The sequence below is a fragment of the Chanodichthys erythropterus genome, chromosome 8 (assembly GCF_024489055.1).
Source record: "Chanodichthys erythropterus isolate Z2021 chromosome 8, ASM2448905v1, whole genome shotgun sequence".
NCBI lineage: Eukaryota > Metazoa > Chordata > Actinopteri > Cypriniformes > Xenocyprididae > Chanodichthys > Chanodichthys erythropterus.
In genome coordinates, this window is record NC_090228.1 from 15,816,894 (window position 1) to 15,839,360 (window position 22,467).

At 35.7% G+C, this 22,467-nt stretch overlaps 1 protein-coding gene across 1 annotated transcript; it reads left to right on the plus strand.

Moving 5' to 3' along the window:
• The first annotated feature begins 1,551 nt into the window (after positions 1–1,551).
• On the plus strand, positions 1,552–15,885 carry slc26a3.2 (solute carrier family 26 member 3, tandem duplicate 2). Its single transcript, XM_067392038.1, has 21 exons — positions 1,552–1,720; positions 3,009–3,162; positions 3,536–3,675; positions 4,246–4,356; positions 6,044–6,204; positions 6,294–6,458; positions 7,441–7,593; positions 7,853–7,935; positions 8,417–8,564; positions 8,668–8,781; positions 10,538–10,615; positions 10,739–10,834; positions 11,055–11,161; positions 12,220–12,289; positions 14,047–14,139; positions 14,229–14,324; positions 14,519–14,746; positions 14,907–14,961; positions 15,126–15,259; positions 15,378–15,452; positions 15,541–15,885. Exons 2-21 carry the CDS (start codon positions 3,032–3,034, stop codon positions 15,589–15,591), a joined length of 2,289 nt encoding a protein of 762 aa, XP_067248139.1. The 5' UTR covers positions 1,552–1,720; positions 3,009–3,031; the 3' UTR covers positions 15,592–15,885.
• Positions 15,886–22,467: the final 6,582 nt, after the last annotated feature.

Consider the following 22,467-nt stretch of genomic DNA (forward strand, 5'->3'; position numbering starts at 1 on the left):
GGTTAAAACAACCCAGCATTTTTAAGAGTGTATGTTTAATAAATAATAATTAGATAATAAACATTTATTAAATTGCTTATTAATAAATGTTCACCTTTTGATTATTACTGTTTCTAGTAATTATGCACTCTAAAAAATGTTTGGTTAAAAACAACCCAAGTTGGGTTGAAAATGGACAAACGCGGCAATTGGGTTGTTTTAACCAGGTGGTTGGGTTAAATGTTTGCCCAACCTGCTGGGTAGTTTTATTTAACCCAACTACTGCTTATATGCCTGGCTTAAATTAATCCAAAATAGGTGAGAAATTAAAAATCAGACAAATAATTACTAGAGGCAACAATAATAATCAAAAGGTGTACATTTATTAATAAGCAATTTAATAAATGTTTATTGTTTATTATTCATTATCTTATTAATAAATGCTCATTATTAAACATATTAATAAATGTTAATTTCCAGCATATTTTGGGTTCATTTTAATTAAGCAATACAGTCATTTTTATACAACAGTTGAGTTAAATAAAACTACCCAGCACGTTGGGCAAACATTTAACCCAACCACTGGGTTAAAACAACCCAATTGCTGGATTTGTCCATTTTCAACCCAACTTGGGTTGTTTTTAACCCAGCATTTTTTAGAGTGTGTGTCTGATTTTTAATTTCCAACCTATTTTGGATTCATTTTTAGTCAGCCATATAGTAATTTTTAATCAATAGCTGAGTTAAAACTACTCAGCAGGTTGGGCAAACATTTAACCCAACTGCTGGGTTAAAACAACCCAGTCGCTGGGTTTGTCCAGCATTTTTTAAAGTGTACGCTCACACACAAACACACCCGCATCCAAAATTCTGAATGTTGTTCACTAAAGCAACAAAAATAGCATAGTGATGAAACATCAGTAATCATACGCAGTTAAAGATATGGAAGGATTTGAATAGAATGAAAAGAATTTACAAAAGAATGACAGTCATCTCACATGAGATCACATGAGAATGAAACCCCAAACTTAGTGACTCTCAGAATTTCAATGAATTATGTGTCATTAAAAAAAAAAGATTTTGCATAACCTAAGTTCATGTCAGGTAACAGGAAGTTTGCTGTTCAAGGAGGGAACCATCAGACTGTACAAATTGTACATTCATTATGCATTGAATTCATTAGGCCTCAGGATATGACATGTAAACAATAACAGAATGCCATTCTGTGGATGCAGCACAACTAGGTGAACAGTTGTTTGTCGTCATAGCTGATAATATACACTATCAATTAGTTTGGCGTTACAGAAATGCTGTTATGACCAATCGGCATCCCGGAACTAACATCAATATTAGAAAAGAAGTACTAATATAAATACATGATACACACACTTTTAATTTTATATTTTAATATTACACAATAGACAAAGAACAAACTAATATGGTTCGCCCGTAATATCTGCAGTATCAAAAGATCTTGACATTTGATGTATGAGGGGATGAAAGGGAAAAATTGATAAGCGGATGGCTTTTGCCAAGTTTTTATCAGCAAGAACAATGGTCAGGGATAAGCGGGAGATGTGGCTGGTAATGTGAAGAAGGTATCTTGATGACTGTTAATAATTACAGACATGATAAGTATAGCAATTTATAAATGAACACTCTAAATGAAAGATCTCAGACAGAGCACCGCAACTTTTGAAGCAACACAGGAACAGCAAACTCCGAATATTTAATACCTCAGGTAGGATTATCACATTGCAAAAACACAATATTATTACAATATTACAATATTAATACAATAAATACACTACTGTTCAAAAGTTTGGGGTCGGTAAATATTTATTTGAAAGCTTTTATGCTTATTTGATCAAAAACACAGTAAAAAATGTAATATTGTGAAATATTATTACAATTTAAAATAATTGTTTTCAAATTTAATGCATTTTAAAACAAAATTTATTCCTAATAAATAAAGCTTGATTTTTAGCGTAAATACTCCAGTCTTCAGTGTCACATGATTCTTCAGAAATCATTCTAATATGCTGATTTCTTTTCTGATTATTATCATTGTTGAAAACGGTTGTGCTGCTTAATATTTTTGTGGAAACTGATACATGTTTTCAGGATTCTTTGATGAAAAGAATCTTAATAAGAACAGCATTTATTTTACAAAGTATGATATGTTTATTATTTACAAACTAAAAGTCTTTGCTGTCGCATTTGATCAATTTGATGCATCCTTACAAAAACAAATGAAAACAAATATTCATATAATATATATATATATATATATATATATATATATATATATATATATATATATATATATATATATATATAAAAAATAACATTTGGGGTCAACAAGATAATATATATATATATATATATATATATATATATATATATATATATATATATATATATATATATATATATATATATATATATATATATATATATATATTTATCTTGTTGACCCCAAATGTTTAAACAGTAGTGTGACTTAATACAAATTAAAGTCTGGGCATTCCATGGGCAAAAAACTAAGATAAAGGTAAATGCTTAATTTTCAAACAAAGTTATTGATCGTTCCTGTTAATCCTCTGAAGGATGCTGGGATTAAACTTTAAAATTAATAATATTTAATGTTGTTTGGAGCTGCTAACCAATCCCTACTTTAACAGAACTGCTGACAAAAGGCCTGAATATGTTCATATACAAATAGCCAATCATCTAAAATTGTGGAAAATCCCACATTTTCCCACAGAAACATCCATCTTAAGAGATATCAGGCTAAAAGTGAAGGTGGATACGCACATACTATCATACACTCATCAACACACACATGAACTCACACTGTGTAGTAGTTGCATGATGTTTACTCATAGTACGCTTGAGAAAACACCTCCATCTTACACATAATTTCCATGATTGCCAATATAAATACAAAAGGCGACAGCTTCAGCTTGACAGTTGCCAGAGCTAGAGCAGATATTCTTAAATTAACTTTATTTGGTCACCACACACAGATCAGTAGCTCTACGGGCGCACAATGCTCCGACCCTCAACGCAGAAGTATGCGGTGAACAGACCACTATACTCAGAAGACACCTTCGAAGACGAACATGCAAAAGTCTATCGGAAACACAAGAGATTACTGGACCATTTTATACAGTACTTCACGTAAGTATGCTACTTCTAAATATTATCAAGCAGTGCAGAAAAATGTATAAAAACTAGAGGCAAGAAATATTTAGAGTTTCTGTTGATTAAACCAAATCGCATTCATTGTATTAACTCAAATTTTTAAATTAAAAGAACTCAAAATTTTAAGTTAAACCAACAATTCTTTTTTACTGTGTACTACTGCATTTCTGGATATGTTCAAAATATAATATAACAAAAGCAGATATAGTTGTCAGTCTTTTTTAGTGGGTAATAACACTTCATATGCCGTGAGAAAAATAATTATTTTTAATAACTGGTATGTTTCATGTATCATATACCATGATCCTGCATGCAGAAAAACACAAATAACATCCTTGGTGTTTGCTAGTTGTACTTCAGAACGTGCAAAGAACGCTGCTATTTCTCTGCTGCCTATTATTGGATGGATAAGGATCTACCCGATCAAAGAATGGCTGTTAAATGACATTGTGTCTGGCGTCAGCACTGGACTAGTTGCCGTCCTACAAGGTAACATCTTACGAAGCTCTTATTGAGAGTTACTCAACAGGAACATTCACAACATAAGCTGTTGAAATAGATTCATGATATTAGATGATATCAGGCCGTAAGAATGTTTAGTTTATCTTTATGAACTGAAGCCTGTGACTGAATTGTGACTGATGTGAGTGTCTACGCAGTTTTTTATGAGATAACTCTGATATGAGGTGATAGGAAGTGTATCAAAATAAGTGAAAAGTGCATTTATCTGGTATCTATGTGTTATTAGAAGATATTCCAGAGATTCAGTATATATTGAGCAAAGGAAGCCTCTAAAAAGTTGGCTGAAAAATACATAAAGAGCTAATACATTTCTTTTTAAATAATCTCAATTACTGTACTGTATGTTATGTGAACTATTTTTGCTTATGTCATTCACTCACTTCAAAAACATATCAACAACATTCTCATTTGTGATGGACTTGAGGGAAGGTGTTGATAAGGGGGATAATAGGGGGATAATAAGGGCATCCACATATCAGATGAAGATTATATAACTATGCTACCAGGGTTTGGTTAATAGTTATATTTTCCCCTCAGGACTAGCCTTCAGTTTGCTGGCATCCATCTCTACCTGGTATGGATTGTATGCTGCTTTTTTCCCAGTCATCATCTATTTTTTTCTGGGCACCTCACGACACATTTCAGTGGGTGAGTACTATTGTAAACAGGTTTATGTGAATGACACCAACAACTTTGTGTCATTGACCACTGTCTAGATGTTGCAAAACCCTTTTTTCATTATAATGCTATAACCATTCATTTTTATTGTGCAGTTTTGTAGCGTCTAATTTAGATTTGGCACGACTGAGATCAGTTGGAGACATCTTGGTAACAACCCTGGCCAGCTATTATTTGCTAAGCGCAGCTTCTTTTGTATATAATATGCAGTGTTGGGGGTAACGCAAGTTACATAATCTGATTACATTTTTTTCAAGTAGCTAGTAAAGTAGCACATTACTTTTAAATTTACAACAAAATATCTAAGTATACATTTCACTTTTAGTGTGAAAAGGCCTTTAGATTTGCCAAAAATAGCCCAAAATTATTGTTGTTCTTGTTAAAAAACAAACAATCAAGCTCAGCCCAGATGAGATAAAATAATGCAAAAGTAATGTAACATTAATGGGTTAGTTCACCCAAAAATTAAAATTCTGTCATTTATTACTCCCCCTCATGCCGTTCCACACCCGTAAGATCTTCGTTCATCTTCAGAACACAAATTAAGATATTTTAGTTGAAATCCGATGGCTCTGTGAGGCCTCCATAGGGAGCAATGACACTTCCTCTCTCAAGATCCATAAAGGTACTAAAAACATATTTAAATCGGTTCATGTGAGTACAGTGGTTCAATATTAATATTATAAAGTGAAGAGAATATTTTTGGAGCACCAAAAAAACAAAATAACGACTTATGTAGTGATGGCCGATTTCAAAACACTGCTTCAGGAATCATCGGAGCATAAATGAATCAGTGTATCGAATCTGTTGTTTGGAGCTCCAAAGTCACGTGATTTCAGCCGCTGGCTGTTTGACACGCGATCTGAATCATAATTCGATACACTGATTCATTATGCTCCGAAGCTTCATGAAGCAGTGTTTTGAAATCGGCCATCACTAAATAAGTCGCTATTTTGTTTTTTTTTGGTGCACCAAAAATATTCTCGTCGCTTTATAATATTAATATTGAACCACTGTACTCACATGACCTGATTTAAATATGTTTTTAGTATATTAATGGATCTTGAGAGAGGAAATGTCATTGCTCCCTATGGAGACCTCACGGAGCCATCGGATTTCAACTAAAATATCTTAATTTGTGATTAACGAAGGTCTTACGGGTGTGAAACGACACGAGGGTGAGTAATAAATGACAGAATTTTCATTTTTGGGTGAACGAACCCTTTAATTTCCATAAAAAGTAATGCAATTAGTAACTTTTTTAGAGATTATTTTTAACGCAATAATGAATTACTTTTAAAAGTAACTTTCCCCAACACTGCTTGAATGGACAAAGATTGAAATCTCCAAAATGATTTGTCAAAACTATGCTTCAATAACATATTTAAATCATCTCACAACAACAACAAAAACACAACAGTTGTGTCATACATTTTGCTTCACAGCTTCAAATAAAAAAAAAAACCTTAAGTAAAGAAATACAATAATAATAATGTGTAATAATATAAAATTAAATGTTTGATTTTACAGAAACATTTTAAATAGATAGATGGACTTTAATCAGACAGATATCAAAAAAGAGTCAATGGTTTCTGCCTATGAAGACATTGAATATACTGTAAATATGCTCACCATTTTGTGTTGTTCTTCACGCCAGGAGCTTTCCCTGTATTGAGTCTCATGGTGGGGGCAGCAGTGACCAGACTGGTGCCCGACGAGGGTCCTCCGGCCAACATCACTGCGTTTGAGGGCCTGACGAAAGACGAACAGAGGATCTTAGTGTCTGCCTCCCTCACTGTCCTAGTGGGTTTATTCCAGGTACATCAACCATCCTCTGATTATTAAACTTAAGTGCAATGACTGTTTTCAATCACATTGATGCTTATCGTCATTCTCTTTATTTTCAGCTTGGTATGGGGCTGCTGCAGGTGGGATTCATTGTCATGTACCTGTCGGATACTCTAATATCGGGATTCACCACCGCAGCTGCTGTTCACATCCTGATATCTCAACTCAAGTTTATACTAGGACTGACTGTGCCGGGTTTCAGCGGACCATTTGCTATTATATATGTAGGTCACAAGACACTTTTCTAGCTCCTCACAGTCACAATCATCCAAAATCAAACAAATAATACAAAAATAATACTGATTAAAAACATTATTGAACTAAAACCCCCAGTTTATATTAACAGTATCTCTCTCACACACACACACACACACACACACACACACACACACACACACACACACACACACACACACACACACACACACACACAATATTATAAATATATTACATAGCAAAAAAACCTGAGAAGCAAAATGACAGATATTAAAGGGATAGTTCCCCCCCAAAATGAAAATTTTGTCATCATTTACTCACCCTCATGTTATTCCAAGCCTGTATGAGTTTCTTTCTTCTGTTGAACACAAAAGAAGATATTGTAAAGAACTGGACAGTTGACGGCACCCATTGACTTCCATAGTATATTTTTTCCAACTATGGAAATGAATGGGGCCCACCAACTGTCTGGTTACCAACATTCTTCAAAATATCTTCTTTTGTGTTCAACAGAAGAAAGAAGCTTATACAGGTTTGGAAAAACCTGAGGTTGAGTTCATTTTTTGGTGAACTATCCCTTTAAGTCTTATTTTCTGAACAATGAATCAAAATTAAGTGAGGTTTTGCTTAAAACAAGAACAATATCTGCCAGTGGAATGAGAAAAATAAACTTGTCTCCCTTTTAATTAAGTTGATTTTTCTAACCCCATTGGGAAATATTTGTTCTTGTTTGAATAAAAACTCACTATCTTGATTTAAGAATGTTTAGATATTTGTATTGGTTAACAAGACAAAAATACTGAGGAAGAATGTCATTTTTTATAGTGTATTGAATGTATAGAACATATTATATGCGCTCATATGATAAGCTCTAAGTCTGTTTATATGATTGCAAAAGAACTATGAAATATATATAACTAAAATATGAGTAGACTACAGTGCAAAAAATGACTCCTGCAAAACGATCTGTGTCCTTTGCTTTATCTGCAGACTCTTGAGAGTGTATTTACCCAGATCACCTCCACAAATATCCATGATCTGGTCACTTCAATTGTGGTGATGGTGCTGGTGTTGGGAGTGAAGGAGATCAACGACAGATTTAAGTCAAAGTTACCAGTGCCAATTCCCATAGAAGTGATTGTGGTGAGTTGAGTGAACCCATTTCTGTACCATTCACCTTTACCTATTCTAAATCTGTGCACCTGTAACCTATTCTGTAAACGGTGACATTAGTAATGTTATTCCTTTTTATGACATGATAAAGTTTATCAACCAGTATATTTGTATATCTACCATATAATTATGCACATAATTCATTTAAGTCCCATAAATCTTATCATTTGTGTCCAAAGCAAATAATAAATGTCATTTAATATTTATTTAAAAGTACTTTTCCCAACAGACCATCATAGCTTGTGGCGTCTCATATGCGTTCAAATTCAGCGAAAATCATGGAGTGGACGTGGTGGGAAAAATTCCAAACACGTAAGCATCGCAATCTGCATAATATTTTAAAATGGTACTAATAAACTCATGATTTACAAGTAAAGACCCCATGAAATATGTTTTCCTTTCTGTGTTGACAAATTTCTTATAGAAATTTGGGTGAGACATACTGAAGGGACCCTTAAATTTTTTTTATTAATAATAAGAAGAATAAAAATATTAGGGCATGGGCATTCTCATTCTAGAGAGCATTTGATTGGACAAAAATTGTAGTACAGGATGAGTCACCAATATTTTTGGTCCATTTTCCAGGAAGAGATCTACATTTTAAATGCATACAGCTGCAAATATGTCATATTGTCAAATTAAGTGTGCATACATGGGCTAAAATTCAATTGAATTTTTTTTTTTTTAATTAAAACATTTATAAGGTTCTTGCATAACCGTTACACGGCAACAAAAACAAATTTGTCCTGCACTGATGGTGGCATGAAAAATAAACACATTTTCATCTGTCCAGGTTTGAGTCCCCAATGGCTCCGGACCTGCAGGTTTTCCAGATGACAGCAATGGAGGCTTTCCCAATAGCTATTGTGGGATTTGCCGTGGCTTTTGCAGTCGCTAAAGTCTATTCTGTAAAGCATGACTACGTTATAGATGGAAATCAAGTAAGCCCTGACTAACATCCCACATATAAAATGTAACTAAGATGTGAGAAGACAATCAGTCAGTAAAATAAGAAGATCTGTGATGACACATATAATCACACAGGAACTCATTGCGTTTGGGGCAAGCAACATCTTTGGAGGATCGTTCAAGTCTCTGGCAGCCAGTACAGCTCTCTCCAGAAGTGCGGTTCAAGAAAGCACTGGAGGAAAAACACAGGTAAACAGCTCCAAGAAACAAGACGCTCAACCTCTGTAAAACTGTTTGCAAGCATTTTTCACTGGCCGGAACAGGTAATTTTGCATCTGTGGCGTCTCAATTGGGGAATTTGTTTTCCAGCCACAGAGAAATACTGGCCTCTAGTGCTCAGAGAGGGTTAAGACATGTGGTAAATAATAGAATAAACAAAAGAGTGCCTTAATGGGTTAGTTCACCCAAAAATGAAAATTCTGTCATTAATTACTCACCCTCATGTTGTTCCACACCCGTAAGACCTTCGTTCATCTTCGGAACTCAAATTAAGATATTTTTTATGAATTCTGATGGCTCAGTGAGGCCTGTAATGACAGCAAGATAATTAACACAGTGCCCAGAAAGGTAAAACATATTTAAAACAGTTCATGTGACTACAGTGGTTTAACCTTAATGTTTGTGCACCAAAAAAAAACAAAATAAAGACTTTTCAACAATATCTAGTGATGGCCTATTTCAAAACACTGCTTCATGAAGCTTCGAAGCTTTACGAATCTTTTGTTTCGAATCAGTGGTTTGGAGAGCCAAAGCCACGCGATTTCAGTGAATGAGGCTTTGTTACATTTTGAAATTTCAATAGTTCACGTGACTTTGGCACTTTGATATGCAATCTAAATCACTGATTTGAAACAAAAGATTCGTAAAGATTCGAAACTTCATGAAGCAGTGTTTTGAAATCGTCCATCACTAGATATTGTTGAAAAGTTGTTACTTTGTTTTTTTGGCGCACAGAAAGTATTCTCGCCGCTTCATAACATTAAGATTGAACCACTGTAGTCACATGAACTTTTTTAAATATGCCTTTAGTAGCTTTCTGGATCTTGCTGGTAATGGAGGTCTCAATGAGCCATTGGATTTTATCAAAAATATCTTAATTTGTGTTCTGAAGATGAATGAAGGTCTTACGGGTGTGGAACGACATGAAGGTGAGTAATTAATGACAGAATTTTCATTTTTTGGTGAACTAAGCCTTTAAATATAAATAACTCTTCCCACTTAAAACTTCATATAAAACACTTGTTTTTGCTTTATTGTATACACTAGGATTCCAATTTTTAGGGTCGGTAAGATTTGTTGATGTTTTTTGATCACCAAGGCTGCATTTATATGATCAAAAATACAGTAAAAACTAGGGCTGGGCGATATATCGAATGCTTTTGTCACGCGCATTTCTTCAGTAAAGCCGGTTCCCTGATTACCGCTAAATCACCATCACCTGCTTTCAAATGGAGCGGCATTTAATAGACAGAGCCGTAGATCACTGATAATATCGCGTTCATATCGCAGATGAATCGCCTTCGATAATGAACGCGATATTGCGTAGCTTGTCAGTGATCTAAGGCTCTGTGTTAAATGCCGCTCCATTTGAAAGCAGGTGATGGCAATTTAGCGGTAATCAGGGAGCCGGCTTTACCGACGAAATGCGCGTGACAAAAGCATTCGATATATCGCCCAGCCCTAGTAAAAACTGTAAAATTGTATTACTATTTAAAATAACCATTTTCCGTTTTAATATATTTTAAACTGTAATTTATTCATGTGATGCAAAGCTGAATTTTCAGCATCATAACTCCAGTCTTCAGAGTCACATGATCCTTCAGAAATCATTCTAATATAATGATTTGGTTTTTTTATCTGAAATAGAAATCTTTTGTAACATTATAAATCTCTTTAGTTATTTTGTTTTATTTATATATATATGTATATATTTTTTTATTTTCAGATAGCTGGTTTAATCTCTGCCATTATCGTGTTGGTGGTAATCTTGGGGATTGGGTTTTTGCTGGAACCTCTACCAAAGGTAGGAACCCAATTCAAAGTATTTAAATTCTTTAAACATGCACATATTGGCTTCAATAACAGAAAAAAAAGGTGTTTGCATTTTGAGGTAATTGTTTGAAGTAGTTGTGTTGTGTGACTGCAGTCGTTGTTGGGCGCAGTGGTGGTTGTGAACCTGAAGGGGATGTTGATGCAGGTGGTTACAGTTCCTTACCTGTGGAAGAAAGACCGTCCTGACTGTGTAAGACTCTTTGACCTCTCTGTCTAAATGCAAAGAAGAGATTTCAGAAAAAGAAAAAAAAACGTTATCCAAGTTGACAAACAGATTTCAAATTTCAGCTTCTTAATAATAAGAATTCCATTCCCAAACTTGTAGCATTTTAAATCACCTTGAACTGTCAAGTGCCATATCTCTGATTTCTGTACTCGGTGTAATGCCATCCTCTGTCGTCGTTCTCCAGATTGTTTGGGTGGGGACCTGTTTGGCAGCTATATTCCTGGGGCTGGACATAGGACTTGCCATTGGACTTGGACTGGAGCTCCTCACGGTGGTCTTCAGGGCTCAGTTGTAAGTGTTGATCAATTAAATGGATCTGAATATAAGACAATTGAAATGGTATAATTGAATTGAATATGGTATAAATACTAATTGCTTCTTTAAAGATATTGAGATTTAGACAGAGAAATGTGGTTTAGGTTTTTCAAAATCACTATCATTTATCTATTCTTATGGTAACACTTTAGTTTATGGTCCAAATCTCACTATTAAAGGTGCTAAAGAGGATGTTTTGTTTTATACATTTTTGCAATATTACTTGAAACTGTCTTTACTAACTGATAAAAGACTATTTATTAGGTGCACTATATTAATATACATCATCTGTGCATGAGGAAGGGCCTTAAAAACATCAGCCAATCGTTTACGCGATCATTGCATAAACGATTGGCCCTCTGGCTTGTCAATCACTGCCATGACGTTCCTTGTAAGAGACGAGCGTGGCTGTGCGCTCCAGTAACTTTCCACACTCCATAGGCGCCGCATGCAATGTTTTTGTCCGGAGACAAGAGTAACAACTGCAGATTATGAGTTACCTGCAGTGAGTCCGACATAATGAATCCACTAACACGACACAGCGAATGCCAGCGGTAAACACTCGTGTTCCAATACTCGTGCACGAGTTTTGGGAGGCGTTCCCTTGAAATGAGCTGTGAAGGAGGGGGGTTGTTCTTACGCATGTGCTCATTTCAAAAACTCACTAACAGTCTTTGGTTTCTCAGTCGACGAAAAGATCCTCTTTATCACCTTTAACTAGTTGCTTATTAGCATGCACATTACCAGGATATTGGCTGTTTATTTGTACTTATAAAGCAAATATTAATGCCTTATTCTGCATGACCATATTCTATGCATGACCATATTCTACATTCTGCATCCCATAATCCTACCCAATACCTAAACAACAACTACCTTACTAACTATTAATAAACAGTAATTAGTTTACTGAGGCAAAAGTCATAGTTAATATTTAGTTAATAGCGAGAACAGGACCGTAATCTAAAGTGTGACCATTCTTATTTATAACCTAATCTGTTATTGATAATCTATTTATCTGATCTGACCTTCAGTCCACGCTGCAGTGTCCTGGCTAATATCTCGGGGACAGATATCTACAGAGATCGCAAGGACTATGTCAATGTAAGTCCGCCACAGATGCATCCTCTTTGTCATTTAGTATTATATGTACTTTCATTTAAATGCACATAAATGTTTTTACATTCTACTTATATTTAAAGTCCCCCCATGGAGAAAATCAAGTTTTTAATGTTGCTTATATGTCTATGTGGTGTTTTTAATACACTTTAAAGGAACACTCCACTTTTTTTGAAAATAGGCTAATTTTCCAACTCCCCTAGAGTTAAACAGTTGAGTTTTACCGTTTTCGAATCCATTCAGCCGATCTCCGGTTCTGGCGGTACCACTTTTAGCATAGCTTAGCATAGTTCATTGAATCTGATTAGACCGTTAGCATCGCGCTTAAAAATGACCAAAGAGTTTTGATATTTTTCCTATTTAAAACTTGACTCTTCTGTAGTTAAATTGTGTACTAAGACCGGCGGAAAATAAAAAGTTGTGATTTTCTAGGCTGATATGGCTAGGAACTATACTCTCATTCAGGCGTAATAATCAAGGAACTTTGCTGCCGTATCATGGCTGCAGCAGTGCAATGATATTACGCAGCGTCTCTCACAAACGTCTCCATGGTTGCACGGCACGTTCCCTGTGCAAGCAGGGGCTCACAGGCGCTGCGTAATATCATTGCACTGCTGCAGCCACGGAACGGCAGCAAAGTTCCTTGATTATTACGCCTGAATGAGAGTATAGTTCCTAGCCATATCAGCCTAGAAAATCACAACTTTTTATTTTCCGCCGGTCTTAGTACACAATTTAACTACAGAAGAGTCAAGTTTTAAATAGGAAAAATATCAAAACTCTTTGGTCATTTTTAAGCGCGATGCTAACGGTCTAATCAGATTCAATGAACTATGCTAAGCTATGCTAAAAGTGGTACCGCCAAAACCGGAGATCAGCTGAATGGATTCTAAAACGGTAAAACTCAACTGTTTAACTATAGGGGAGTTGAAAAATTAGCCTATTTTCAAAAAAAGTGGAGTGTTCCTTTAAGACAAACCATGTGCAAATTCATAAGTCAACACCATTGCTGAGTATTTTCTACTTAAGGCTGCAGTGAAAAAAAGAAAAAAAAAAAAGAAAAAAAGGTTTGAAATCGCTGGTCTCTGTGACGTCACAAACTACCACTGACACTAGCGAACGGGGACATGGTTTGTGTAACATTAGCAACACATTATTAGCTGTTTGATAACATAGTCAAGCAAAAGGCCAGTCATATTAATTACCTTTATGTGTCTGATGTTGTAAAGAGCGATACCACTGTGCAGTGTTTACCTCAGTAAGTTGAGCGAGTTCATCTCTGAGCTGCGTAAGTGAGTGGAGGCGGGGCTAATTTGCATAATAATGCATATGGATGATGACTCAAGATGAGTTTTAATGGATACAATGATTGACTACAGGGGGACTTTAAAAAAAATGGTAACACTATTTTAGTGTCCTTGTTACACGTTACATGTAGTTATAAATTGTGCATAATTACATGCAACTAACCCCAAACCACACCCTAATCCTAATCCTATAGTACGTACATGTAGTTAATTATTATTACTCAGTACTTAAATATATAATTACACTATAACCTGCATGCAATTACAGAACCTAATATAAAATATGACCTTTTTATCTATTGGTCTGTCAAAGCACATGATGGGCCAAGATATGAACAGCTTAGAAAGCATCTGAAAAGAAGCAAATGAAGGAAAGAAACAAAAGTTTGCCTTATCTTCACTTTCTTTCTTTCTTTCTTTCTAAATCTCCTACAGATCTATGAGCCAGAGGGAGTAAAGATTTTCAAAATCCCATCTCCTATTTTCTTCGCAAACATCGATTTCTTCAGAGACAAACTGAAGGACGCTGTGAGTGCAGTTGTTTCAGTGTGATAACCCAGACCTCAGACGACATTACCAGCTGACAATCACAACCTAACCTCTTTTCTTCAATGCAGGTGGGCTTTAATCCTCTGAGAATCCTGAGGAAAAGGAACAAGGCGGTGAAGAAGATTAAGAAACTGATCAAGAAAGGGGAGCTGACCTTAACAGCTGTACGTCATCAAGTTCTTAAACATGATAATGATCTCAAGGACTACTTATATTTTATTGTGTAAAATTTTATTGTGTGCAATGTAGCTGTGTTGCGTCCACTGCTTTGATATCTGATTCTTAAATGATATCTAAATGTACTAATCTTATCATTTAGATATCTATCTAAAGTTACCTTAAATGTCTTTCGCTATAGAACGGACTACAGGCCACATGTTCAATGCCTATTGAAGAGTCAGAGGATGAAAGCAACATGGAGGACCTAGACAAGCCCACAGACTATTCAGATCTTCCAATCCAGGTGAACTGGAACGCAGAACTTCCTGCCAACATCCAAGTCCCTCCTGTGAACATCCACAGTTTGGTCCTGGACTTCTCTGCAGTCTCATTCCTGGATATATCTGCACTCAAAGGACTCCAAGCGGTACGGCGGTCGTGTTCATTCTGAAAGCAAATTGTACATTTAATAACTTTTGCTAATCTCTTAGTATTTCTGCACTCAAGTTCTACAAGTACAATGCATTAAATTCTAATATGATAATCTGAAAACAGATCTAATAGACTACAAACACTTCCGTTTACAGGCCTTAAAGGAATTTATACGCATAGATGTTGACGTTTACATAGTTGGCTGTGACCGTAAGTACTTTTTTTTCCTTCTTTCCTGCAGGTTAAAGGGTATTTGTAGTGTATTTTACAATGTTTTCCCCTTATCTGCAGTGCCATGGTTATTATAATATAGCATAATGGTCTGTAATAATAAAACTGTGTAGTAACTGAAACCTTTGGCATGCCGTTTCCAGCGTATATCATAGAGAAGCTGAAGAGCTGTAAATTTTTTGATGATGAAATCAAGACATCTATCTTCTTTTTGACCATCCATGATGCAATGCTCTACATTTATGAGTCCCATCCACCGAAGACTGTGAGCGAGAAGGTGAACGAAAACGTTTGGCGATCGTACAAGCTTCATTTGTTCATTCAAATATTAATTTGTTACATTTATTAAAAATGCATGATTAAAATGTATGTCTGATTTGAACTTATGCAAACAGGTCTCAGGAAGTTTCCAATACCAACACATTAATGGCAGCAGCATGTCCAATTGGTTGAAAAGCCAAGAAATGCCGGTAAGCGACCCAACAAACACGTGGGATTGAACCTGTTAAAATTAAATATTAAATCATTTAAAGGAATAACTGCTTTTTTTTTCTGCAGGACATGAAAATGGAAGTCGAAACAGACACCAAACCAGAGACAAGATTCTAAAGTGAATCAACTTGAAACCTCTGCTATGTAGAACTTTAAAATCAATGTATATAAGAATTCATTTGATTATGTAGCAGTTTTGTATTCTGTGTACTGTGCTTCATGCAGAATGAATTAGCTCTAGATTGTCAATATATCATGTGACTAAATTATTGGATTTGTGGTGAAAGTTGTATACACAATCTTATCAGTTCACTATCAGTGCCTTTTGTACAAGTAACTTTTATTCTTTTTGAATAGTATGTAGTTTTATGTGCACTATTTTTATTCTAAAATAAAAAAAGAATGTTTTCACAAAATATACACTGTCCTTCCTCATTTGAGACAAACCTTAACAAATAAAGGCATGGGCAGATAAAATTATTTTACTCTTACTGTAGTAATACGCATTATAAATCGAATTCCTATAGCAGTAAATGAATAACTATCTGTACGAGAAAGGTTATTGTTGAGGAAGTGAAGAGGACAAAATAACAAAAGAACTTGACATTTTTAAGGAGAAAATTTATAAGCTATTGAATATAACTTAATCAAATATCATTAAAAAGATCAATAATTTAAAGGGAAATTAAGTCACAGTGTATATATATATAATTTAATATTTTTTATTCCTTTTAAATGAAAGACTCAGCCCATTTTAATCTCAAATACAGAGGTGTAAAGAGTACCTGAAAAGTAGAGATATCTTACAGCAAAAATGACTCCATTACAAGTTACAAGTCACCAATTCCAATATCATTTGAATAAAAGTCAAACCCCCGGTTTCACAGACAAGGTCCCAGACTAAAATGCATGTTTGAGCGGTTTTAACTGAAAGCAATTTGCACCGACATATGTCAAAATGTGTCATTGTTTTGTCTCAAGATGCAAACCAATAATGTTTTTAAGGTACATTTTACATTTAAAGCCATTTAAATGTCCAAATGAAACTAAGGCCTAATCCTAAGAGACATGCCAGTGAAAAACAAGAAAGAATTGATTTGTGAGGAGAGCAATCACATTTATTTTCTAAAATCTAAAATCTATAAAACTGAATACCTCAATATTGCTAATATCAACAAAGCATCTAAGTCTCAGTTAAGCTCAAGTGCTCAAAAAGGGCATAGGCAAACCAAAATCCTTCAAAAGGTCTTGTAAGAAAAAATTATGAAGACGTTGAAGATGTTGAAGAAGTTTATTGCAGCATAGCAGTGACAAAGTACATGTAGCACCTTTGGTTCATCAGAGTCAGAATGAACCCAGAACATCGAAATCTCAAACCTTTTATTAGAGTTTACCACTCTTAAGGTAAATGAAATTGCTCCTGTTGTAACAGCAGTGGTCTGTATGTTAATGAAGTTGTGACACCTCAATATCTGAGATGGTTCTCTGTATCTCATACCAATTCCCATTCTACAATTGATGACCATTTGCTCAGGATTTGATCAATCAAATGGTACATAAACAATATCACAGTTGACTTTCTTCTTTTATGATAATTAAGCCATTTTGAGGATGAGCTCATTCTAAAATATACTTGGGAGTGGAATCTGGGTTGGGGCAGACTGCAATTTCTACAGTTCCCCCTTTGATGCTCTTGGCCCAACAGAAGCATCACATCCACTCCCTTTTCACAGATTGCACCTCCCTTCCCTATTGGGCAGGTGCCCAGTGGCAGTGAAGCCCTGCCTTAGGTTGTCCTCCGCTGGCCACCGGAGAATCTTACCCGTCATTGGGTCATCACCTCATGCACACTGGTTACAGCTCCATCCAACTGGGCAGAATTATCAAAGAGACTCTTATCAAATTTGGCAATATGAAATACAAACATTTTCTTGAGTTTGGGTGAGAAGACATTCAAGGACCATCACAGCCAAGTTATCTGCAATTTGACATTTAAATATATTAATAATAATAATAATAATAATAATAATAATAATAATAATAATAATAATAATAAGGAAGATACATACACATCAGCTGTTTTAAAGCTTACATCCCAAATTAAACCAGAATAGGCAATAGCCAAGTCTCCAATAACAATGATATTAGTATATTGTTTAGTTGTGATAACTCACAACAATCAACAATCAATAGACAACATAATGTGTGCGTCTGTGTGCATGCTTTTTCATTTTGTCAAGTGTATCGTGTCCATTTTCTCAGTATGGGCATCCTTTAACCACATGTGTGCATCCAATAAACAATTATATATCTAATGCAAATGAGTATGCATATATGTGTATCTCTTCATGTGAAGTGAGTCTGTTTATTTGTGTAACTTGTTTGATCTCCTCTTGTTTCTCTTCTCATTGTCCATTCTTTTCCACCTGGACTATAAGTCCTTCTAGAAGAAGCAGTCACTGTTGTTGTTTGAGTCTGTGTCACTTCATCGGTTCCATCCATCCCATGGTGGATCTCAGGGTTTCTAGATCATTTAGGCCTGGGGTTCTGGATCTTCCAGGTCTGGAAATCTCTGGGTTTCTAGATCATGGATCACTGTTCTTTTTCTTGAGAATGTCCCATGGCTCCACTGGTTTAACTGGCCTTCTCGGTCCTCAAACGACCAGATCATCTTTCTCCAGGAGGTTACCCATTCCAGACAAACATCTCAATGCTTATATCTGAAACAAGAATCAAAATGAAGAGGTGGGAATGGCTTCTTTATTTCCTTTCAACAGTGCCAACTGGGTTTCTAAATTGCCTGTTTTCTTAAGCAAATTGCAATAGCCCATCTTTCTTTCATGTGAAAGGTGACACTGCCTTGCCTTGTGTCCTACCTTTCTACATGCCAAACAAACAACCTCCTGATCTTTCCCTCTTTTCTCCAAACAATGCCTTGCAATGTGACCATCCCTTCCACATGCATGACAGACAAAGCTTTGAAGAGGCCTCTCATTGTATTGACAATGTCTAGCAATATGCCACATGCATAGCAAAAAATAACACCTTTTGAATTTACTCTTACAAATCTCCTTGGTCTATGATGGAAACCATCAGATAATCTAGAACGTTCTGTTCTGCCAAAGGCAGCAACTTGAAGTCAAGATTTGGCATCTTTCATTTGACTATTTGCATTAGCATTATTATTGTTAAACTGTAATTTTACCAATAAAGTCATTATATTCAGAGAGGTGTCACTAGCTTTGACACAGCAGAACGAGTGAGTGGGTCACATTTGTTAATCAAGGCTGACTTGAAACGGACATCGTTCTCAGTAATGTCAGGATTGCCACTGAATGTTTTAAATGTCTCCAAGAATTGTTTTGAAAACGCTGATGGGTGCTTCCCTTTCCTCATGTGCATCTCAGATATTTTATCCCAATTAACTGACATCACACCAAAAGCCTGGAACGCACCAAGCCGTCGGTCAGCCGTTGGGCAGTTTTTGTTCGTCAGCCGACTAAGTTTTCTCAGTGTGGTCCTCATCGCCTTTTTTCCGGCCGATTCGACATGTCTGAGCTTGTTGGTCAGTCAGGTCATCTGATCATTCTGATGGCTGTTCAGCTACTGCCACCTGCTGGTACGGAAAGGCATTTCTTCTTACGCAGGCGCAGAACAGATGTGCTACTTGGCCGTCGGGTGTCGACGTCGGTTTGGTGTGTCAGGGCAACCCCACAGTCTGCTTTCGTCACCACTAGTTCATCTGCATCAGCTTGGTGTGTTTTAGGCTTAAGACCTCAAGCAGTGCCTGTTTCCTCTCCGACTTATTTGCAGTTCTGTCCTTTACTTTCTGAGGTAAGGCTCCAGACAAAGTGTCAAGCAAGCACATTCTTAATAAAACGCATGCATCACCATCTGTAAATTTGTAAATCTCAACAGATTCCTACAGGTTTTTCAGAAAATCTAATGGATCTTGTTTGGCAGAATCAAATTTCCCACTATTCTTGAGCCCAGTTACTAGTTCGGTTGGATTAAAACTTCTGACCGTGGTAGAGATCATTTGCTCTTTCCTTCCTTCACTAGCACACACAGTTGTAGTAGCATGAACTGGTGCCATGGGAAATCTGACTATACAGTCAGTGTCTTGACTACTGAATCTCTTTCCCAACCCTCAGAGCTATGTTCCTGCAAATCTGGCATTTCTGGAACTGGGTTACCCAATGTGACACCTAACAATGTCTTCTCAGTTATGCCATTATTGATCATAAACTCACTTGCTGCCTTTGTTTCGCCAAATTGTTGGCCAATGTTTCCACAGATGATTTAAGCATGTCATTGTTAGTTCTAAGAAATGCAATCTCATTCTGCATTCTGATCTTTTCTTCCTTCCATATCTAGTTGCTTTATAATAACCATTAGTCTAATTCAGATGCAAATGAACTCAATCGGACCTAAAATCTCACTACTCTAAATAGTTAAAAATGTAACACTGTCATAGTTAGTTGGACAAAACCACATACAGTTGTGGTCAGAATTATTGGCACCCTTGGTAAATATGATCAAAGATGACTGTAAAAATCTGATCTTTAATGATCTTTAATTCATAAAATTGGCAAAAATCTAACCTTTCATTGAGGGAAAAGAACTGAAATGTTTTTGAAAACATTATGAAATAAATGTTTTTCACAACTGTACCTAGCCACAGTACTTCGGGCTTAACAGTTTATGAAATTTAAAACACTGCCAAAACCACACTGCTTCGGGTTATTGTTTTAAATTTCAGTTGCTGTGCATCAGTTATTCTTTCAAATAAAGAAATAATTCTGTGACCACACTGCATTGGGTGAATTCAGTTACTTTAGAAATAAAACAACAATACACTCAGTTTCAGTTGTGTTAGAAACTTACCACTTTGTTTCAATTACTTTAGAAAAAACAAATCTAATACAACTCTGCCATCACACTGCGTCGGGATGATTCAGTTGCTTTAGAAGAAAGAAAAGAGAAAGAAAAAGAAAACAGCTTACCTTTCCGCACTTTTTTCGGAAATCCCTCGCTGGGTGCCTTGCCAATGTAAGACATTATGAAATAAATGTTTTTCACAACTGTACCTAGCCACAGTACTTCGGGCTTAACAGTTTATGAAATTTAAAACACTGCCAAAACCACACTGCTTCGGGTTATTGTTTTAAATTTCAGTTGCTGTGCATCAGTTATTCTTGTAAGAAAAAAAATGACGAGGACGTTGAAGATCTCGATGAAGAAGTTTATTGCAGCGTAGCAGTGACAAATTACACGTAGCACCTTTGGTTCATCAGAGTCGGAAGGAACACATCCAAATCTCAATAATAATGTTAAGTAAAATTAAATTGTCAAAGTCTACTTGCAATGGATGTGCTGGTTTCGGCCTCGACTGCAGCCATGTCCTCATCTTGTATATGAAACACCTGCAATTCATCAGCTACCTGCTAATGCACTCACATTTGTGTAAAGTAGCCTTGTTGAAGTTCTGTAAGGGCAAAAAGCACAAGATTTAGTACCTTTAATGCTCTGTAGATGGTGATATTGCTTCTTTTGTAACAGAAATAAACTGCTGCAGAAAAAGTTAGGTGCCATGCAAAAATGTGTAATTGCATTACTCATTACAAAATATACTGGAGTAAAGAGTACATATACTTATTCAAAAATGTAGTCAAGTAGAGAGTAAAAGTTGCTAATATCCTTAATACTCACAGTACAAAGTAGCCAAAAAGAGTGACAGTTCAAAAATGGCAAAAAGCACACTTTGTGCCTCAAGTTTGCCTGCCTGTAACTCAAGAAGTATTAAAGATATCTTAATATCCTTTTAGATTCTGGTTCTTAACAAACTTTCCTTTTGGTATCTTCATTTTAAAGGCCCTGAATGGTTCAGTCGCAGAGATATGGAGAACTTAATGCGGCTCCATTTTCAGATTTTCAGGCAACCAAATGTGGGTCACTTTGCATACAGTTGAGGCTTTTTTTCCTTTTAAAGAGGAATATCTGAAGAACAAATAATGTTGAAACTAGAAATGTATCTCGTGTTTTTCTATCAACTCAGTTGCATAGAACATACCTGTCTGAGTGCCTGTAACTCTAGAAGTATTCAAGATATCTTAATATCCTTTTAGATTCTCATTCTTAATAAACTTTCCTTTTGAAATCTTCATTTTCAAGGCCCTATATAGTTCAGTCCCACAGATATGGGGATCTCAAAGCAGCTCCATGTTCAAATAGTTGAATTTGACAAATTTTCAGTGATTGAAATGTGGTTCACTTTGCACACAGCTGATGCTTGAAAAATAAATAACGTTTAAACTAGAAATGTATCTTGTTCTATCAAAAGAATTGCATAAAACCTAACTCTAGAGTTATAGGCATGTAAACTTTGGAAAAGGAATATTCATGGCCCTCAGACAGGTATGTTCTATGCAATTGAGTTAATAGAAAAACACAAGATACATTTCTAGTCAATTAATGTGTTCAGTACTATTACAGTTTTTCTCAGTCGCTTTGGTACATTTCTCGAATCAAACTCACAATTTGCAAAACAGTAAGTGCATTTCTCAAAACAATTTTTACAAATAGCAAAACACCATGGATAACCTGCAAAAGCCACTCTCTTACTCAAAATCCTTAGTTCATCTCTCAAAAGTAAATATCTGTGTCAATGAACATGTCAGTGCCATCAGAATGACAAGTCCTTGTGTCATTGTGTACGGACGTTCATGTTCTCAATATAACCGTTTACTCTGGAGGGACGTTCTGATGGAAACTATGGCTAAAGTTTTGATGACAATTATTGTCAATTATAAGTTACATCTTAGTGTATGTGTGAGTGTAATTGCAAGAGAATGGAAAAGATTCAAATTTACTCTCTTACTGTTTGTACTGTATTTTATTGAGAGAACGTCATTGAGTCATTGAGTCATGTCGTTATTGAGTCATGTCATGTCGTCAAGATTCACCTGGGAGCAATTTACCAATTCAGGACAG

What these genes read in the sequence shown, in the direction of transcription:
- slc26a3.2 (XM_067392038.1), top strand. Translation starts at nt 3,032, where the DNA reads ATGCTCCGACCCTCAACGCAGAAGTATGCGGTGAACAGACCACTATAC. An exon ending in ACGTTATAGATGGAAATCAA is followed by an intron (nt 8,565 to 8,667) that starts GTAAGCCCTGAC and finishes ATAATCACACAG; the next exon opens with GAACTCATTGCGTTTGGGGC. An exon ending in TGCTGGAACCTCTACCAAAG is followed by an intron (nt 10,616 to 10,738) that starts GTAGGAACCCAA and finishes GTGTGACTGCAG; the next exon opens with TCGTTGTTGGGCGCAGTGGT.